This window comes from Rhynchophorus ferrugineus, unplaced genomic scaffold, assembly GCF_030347505.1.
Source record: "Rhynchophorus ferrugineus isolate W39M unplaced genomic scaffold, kcgeb_rfMv2 rfM11, whole genome shotgun sequence".
NCBI classification, from domain to species: Eukaryota; Metazoa; Arthropoda; class Insecta; order Coleoptera; family Curculionidae; genus Rhynchophorus; species Rhynchophorus ferrugineus.
This window is the reverse complement of record NW_027472590.1, coordinates 23961339-23967471: the sequence shown is the minus strand read 5'-3', so window position 1 is coordinate 23967471 and position 6133 is coordinate 23961339. Positions and strand designations below refer to the sequence as shown.

The following is a 6133-nucleotide window of genomic DNA, read 5'->3' as shown; positions in this document are numbered from 1 at the left end:
CAGAGAAAATTTAATGTAAAATGTAAGGAAGAATACGAAAATATAAGGTAAATCAACTGTAAAGAAATCAGTTGTAACATTTAAACAATCGCTTACATAAAATTAAACTTATCACTCACAAAACGAAATTGGTTAATTTTTCTGTATTTAAAGTGTCCAATAAAAGTATACAAAATATAATACATTTTAAGCTACAGTAACACAAGATGATGTTTTTATATTATAGTACGAGCGCTAAAAAAGTGTTGAGAATGTTGAAGTTTTCGTGATGCATCTTTCGAGAAGTATTTTTAGAAGATTCATTCTATTAATTAAAGCATTGTACACGTACATATAGGTACTTTTCATCAAGTTACATTAAAAATCAACTATCAAAGAAAATAATCATCACACCTGCAGACTTTTTACTTTTTAGATTTAAAACTGTCGTGATTTTAGAGTGCTCAGTCAGAGTGCACTATCATTTTTTATCCATTTTTGAATGGAAAAGATGCTGGAAGCCTAGATTGTAAAACCTTAGAGAAACAGTTCATAGCGCCAAAACTAATCGAAAATAACTTTTCTTGTAATGTTCGATATTTATTTTAATTTTTTTCTTAAATTCAGTTTACAAAAAATTATAACAAGGCTAAACCTAACACATGCTAATTTTCAGTTAAACCTGTAACTGCTCAATATACAATATTACATAATAGATCATTTTATATAAAAACTATTGATTAATATTGATAAACTTTTACAGTTTACTGTTTCCACGTAAACATTCACGAACCAATTCGCAAGCATACAAGGCAGTCCCTGGTGCAGTTGTTACACCATAACCTCCATGGCCGTAGTTATGGACAATATTAACCCTTTTCCCGTTGACATCTTTTACTTCGCGTTCGACCTAAAATAAACCAAAGTAAAAATTATTAGATACATAAATAAGCCTCCGCTATATTGGAATGCAGAAAACCATCAAAATAAATTATCAGACTGTATTTTTCTATCTAATTTGATTCTAGTTAAAAAGACATTGAACATGTAACTAAATCAAATTATAATATTCGCCTGGTTGTCAAATGTCTGCAAAATCATATAACGTAATTACGCATTGCAGTGTTCACCGAGTTAAACGAAAACTTGACAAAAACCGAAATTAAATTTTCCTTCAAGCATTATTAAGAACACACTCAATATGATAGTCAGATCGAAATCATAAACATTCATAAAACGGTTTAATCTTAATGTAGAAGTTCAAGATTTATGTGAGCGAACAACATGAGTGAAGCAACTTTTGTTATTGTGAAAAAAAATGGATAAAAAGATTTTCGCGTGTTAGCATTATTTTATGCTTTTTGAAGGGAAAAAAGTTTCCGGACACTACCCCAGGAAAATCAACCATCAAGGATTGACATGCTGCGTTTAGATGTGGTGAAATGAGCACCGAAGACGGTGAACGCAGTGGATGCCCAAAAGAGGTTATTACCGACGAGAACATTAAAAAATTCACAAAATGATTTTGAATGACCTAAATTGATATGATTGATATGATATGATTAGTGATTAAAAAGCAAACTGGCTGGCTTTTACACTGAACTACATAAGATTTTCCATCACAACATTTTAGAAATAACATTATACACAAATATCTGATCATTTAAGATAAAAAAAAAATGTAAAAACTTTGTACATGCCTTTGAACTTTGAAGGTTTCCCCCGATTTCGCCCTTTCCCCCCACAGATCCTGACTTGGTTCCAATGCCACCATCTCATAAGTTCACTCTTTAGAATATAAAAAGTAATTTTGAAAATCGGTCCATAATTAATGGACAAATCGGCGAACATACATTAAATAAAACAAATATTTACCGTCGAACATAGAAACAGGAGGAGTTTTTTTTAAAGGAAGTCGACTAAAAACTGAATGAAACTGTTATTATACTGAACAAATTGTATTTTTGCAAAAAAGACCAACAATAGAAAGTAACAGATGAAAAGTAATCCTCTTCGTAAGAACGCTTCGGTATATATTTAAATAATGTAGTTGTAGTATGATGTATGTAGTGAATGTATTGAAAGTAGTAGTTATGGCAAATGGGAAATTCTTCCACACCAAGGGCACTTCCAATTTATAATTTTTAATGGATAACCACTTGTTAACATCGATGTAACATGGCTTGTCTGGTACACGATTTCGAAATGCTGAAGAAGTGCAAAATTGAATAGATAAATTCTTTCAACACTGTACCGCCGGGAATAGATGGGAAAAGTCATAGAAATTATTTTGACTGATATAATTTATACCAATTTTTCCCCATATATGCAAGCACTCAAAAGCAAGCACCAACAAAATTTTCTATATATAATCTCTAGAAAGGATTCTAATTCTGACGAACTGTAAATCTATTCAAGATTAAGATTGCTGAGTTCAAACGCTGAATATTTTATACCCTAGACTTTTTTTTTTGAAAATGGCTCGTACACAAATTCTCATACATATTTCACAATGTTCTAATCAAAAAATGCCATTGAAAAAAACAGAATGATAAAATTACCCCGACTACACTTCGGTGCCGTCTTAATCCCACTTTTTCCGATAACTTCAGCATTCTTCAAGCTAAGAACGAGTGGATACTACCTATTTTACAAACAATACGGTAAATATATTAAGGGAAATGTAATGATTAAATTCGAATATATAGAGAAAAAAGGTAGAATTTTACAAACGTACACGGACAGTAAAAGAACAAAACAAGGATAAAAACAGCAAAATCAAATTGACTTGACAAGGAAACGTAATATGGAAACATAGCTTAAAAGGAAGCACCTCTGGAGCTCATTCCAATTCGGATAAACTCTAGATCTATTCGCGATTAGAATTGCTTAGTTTAAACGTGGAATCGTTTATATTCATGTTCATAAATTAGTGTCTGTTAACGCTAATCAAGCTGATAAGTTAATAAATTGATAAAATTACCCTGACTACACTTCGATGGGGTCGTAACCCCACTTTATGTCCAATTACTTCAGCATTCTTCAGACTGGGAACCAGTGCCTCGCATTGTTCTTTAATTTTCAGCCCGTCGTACTTGTTGACATTCATATCCCAGGACTCGTACTGTCTACAGCCTCCCAATGTCACGGAATCGATACCAGGAAGGATGTAAGTGTCCAAATCTCCGTAGAAGAAAGTTTTTATCCACGGAGCTTTAACCTACAGTAAAATACGTGAATTAGGATAAAGTTTGAGATAAAAAACTGATTGTTCATCAGTACTTTTATGATTTGTCCTCTAATAGGAACCAGCTTGTAATCATCACACAAAAATTTCGCCCCTAGACCACTACAGTTAACAACCACGTCATACTTCGTGCCAATGTCTGTCAACGACTGGACTTTAGTCTGACGTATGAGTCCATTATTGTTAGTGAAGTTTCGCATCGCCCAAGGGACATAATAAGATGATTCTGTCAAGACAGTTGTAAAGAACGAGCCGTACTTCCAGTCACCGGGACACAATTTCAATTCTTTTTCGGTAGCCGGACGATATAATGGGCATACCTTTTCCAGGAGTGGGTTCTGAAAATATCGCGATTTAAAACATAAAGAACTGTACCTTGAGGTATCTTGAGGTTCAATGTACCCTGACTGCTTCTGGAAAAATACTAGAGAATATATACCCGGACAGTTCGATAACTCCCGCATTGGCACCCTCTCGATTTTTGAGATCGTCCCAGTAAGTATATGAATCGATCATCCATTTTCTAAAAATAAATCAAACATTAAATATATTAAAACCCTGAATATATGTTTATTAATTAATTTGTAACTGTATTACTGCCAGAGCTAGGCAAAATCCATTACTTGCTTTAAAATAAAATACAAATTAAATAATGGTATCTAATAAATCATCAGTCATTCACCGGTTTTTTTAACAGATGTCGCGAAAACGTGCATTTGCGCATTACTTTTATTATTTAATTAAGAGGAAATAGCCGCTGAAAGTCATCGATTGCTGGTTGAAATTGAATTTAAAATTCTGGAAACATTGCCAAATAAAATAGGTGTCAGTTTGATGAAAATATTATTAAAATGTCAGCATTTAATTACAGACGAGTTAATTTTTCGTCTAAATATGATAATTGGACTTTCATTTTACTAATATACTTCATCGAATATCAAGAAAACAATACAATAATGTCCGATGAGTATGAAATATATAAATTCAATTTCTATCAACCATAAAGGATTGGTATGCTAAGTTTAGACGTGGTGAAACAAGCACCAAAGACGGTGAACGCAGTGGACACCCAAAAGAGGTTGTTACAAACGAAAACATTTAAAAAATCCAGAAAATTATCTTGAATGGCCGTAAATTGCAATTGAATAAAATAGCAGACACTGTAAAGATATCAACAATATATCATATCATTCACGAATATTTGGGTATGAGAAAGCTCTGTGCAAAATGGGTGCCGCGTGAGCTCACTTTTAACAAAAAACAGCGACGAGTTGATAATTCGGAGTGATGTTAATCCGGTTTTACTCTGGAGTAATGAGTAATGTAATGTAATGTTATCCGAGTGGACTGCACACGATAAACCCGCCCCAAAGCGTGGGAAAACGCAACAGTCCAGCCAAGTTTATGGCGTCTGTACTTTGGGATACGCATAGAATAATTTTCATTGACTGCCTTGAAAAAGGAAAGGCCATCAACAGCGCCTATTACATAACGCTATCGGACTATTTGTAGGACGAAATCGATCAAAACGGCCGCATTTGAAGAAAAAGGAAATGCTGCTTAACCAAGACAATTGACCGTATCACAAGTCAGTGAACACGATGGCAAAAATCCATGAATTCGACTTCGAATTACTTCCTCATCCACCGTATCCTCCAAATCTGGCCCCCAGCGACTATTTCCTGCTCTCAGAACTAAAAAGAAATCTCGCTGGGAAGAAATTTTCGTCGAATGAAGAGGTGATCGCCGAAACCGAGGCCTATATTGAAGGAAAGGACAAATCGTACTACAAAAATGGTATATCAAAGTTAGAGGATCTCCATGATCAGTGTATCACCTTTGAAAGGAATTATGTTGAATAAAAAAAACTAAAAAATTGCCAAAAAAAACGTGTTTTACTATGGTAGGCCTAACTAGGTAACTTTTCAATTGACCTGTTAAATACAATGAAAGTTTAAAATATGAATAAAAAAACACGGGAGATACAACAGGCTTCCTTAGAGGAGCGACATTTTATCATGGGATGTTTTAGGTTAATTACTCATTAATTTCATTTTTAAGAATAAAAAACATAATCATCTTAAAGAATTACAGTAAAATTTCAAGCTCTGGTAATTCACTAGAGAATATAAAACAATACGTAGTCTGGCAACACAAAAACTGTTATCGCATGTCAATAAACGCCGCGACCCGTTATATTAACTTGTAGCGTGAAACAGGTTAAGAGGTTACATCACATCAAAACGTAAATATTCGATCATAACCTTACTTTGTGATCTCCTCGGTGGGTCCGCTGAAGGCCGTCCCAGGACGAAAAATGCCTGCTGCCACATAACTGACGGTATCTTCCCGAAATTTATCGGCCAATATCTCGATCCTGGCATTTCTGTATCGTTTCTGCAACTCCACGGCCGTCGTTACTCCCACCACGCCAGCACCAACCACAGCGATGTTTAAATCGGGCATTCTGTTGATTTTTCTCAACAGGCAAATGCGACTAAACCTAATTATACACTTAACGCTTCGCAGTAGTTGGAGTAAAAGTGCGCGTTTTGGAAGCGTGCTTGTATTAAGGATGGATATCTTAAATCGATATATAGAAGAATCGATATATAGAGCGATACTATCGATTTTAGTACAATTGTAATACATAGTTTAGGCATCTAAAGTGGTTGGTGTGAAGTTTACTTAGTTAAAACGCATATATATTGTGTGAAGTATGAAGAATTAGTTCGGAAACCAGAAAAAATTCGTACAGCACATCCCCTGAGATAAGGGGAGTGCAAACGTCAATAACCATTCCAAATATTTCGTCCCCTTGCAAGACATCCGATAGTGTAAATCAACCAATATATTTCGAGAAGTGTAATGATCTTGTAAACCCGTCGGAATATTTCATTCTTACCT

The 6133-nt window shown here is 34.4% G+C and overlaps 1 protein-coding gene across 1 annotated transcript; it reads right to left on the bottom strand.

Annotated features, from left to right (window-relative positions):
- Positions 1-558: 558 nt before the first annotated feature.
- Positions 559-5766, bottom strand: Daao1 (D-amino acid oxidase 1). Its single transcript, XM_076418197.1, has 5 exons — positions 5496-5766; positions 3629-3749; positions 3262-3564; positions 2963-3199; positions 559-889 (listed from the first exon to the last, which is right to left on the bottom strand). Exons 1-5 carry the CDS (start codon positions 5690-5692, stop codon positions 737-739), a joined length of 1011 nt encoding a protein of 336 aa, XP_076274312.1. The 5' UTR covers positions 5693-5766; the 3' UTR covers positions 559-736.
- Between the last annotated feature and the right edge of the window lie 367 nt (positions 5767-6133).

Bases quoted from the DNA above. Each gene is read 5' to 3' on its own strand.
- Daao1 (XM_076418197.1), bottom strand. From the start codon at position 5,692: ATGCCCGATTTAAACATCGCTGTGGTTGGTGCTGGCGTGGTGGGAGTA. The intron at 3,750-5,495 runs GTAAGGTTATGA...ATTTATTTTTAG, and splicing joins CCCACCGAGGAGATCACAAA to AAAATGGATGATCGATTCAT. The intron at 3,565-3,628 runs GTACATTGAACC...CGATATTTTCAG, and splicing joins TTTTTCCAGAAGCAGTCAGG to AACCCACTCCTGGAAAAGGT.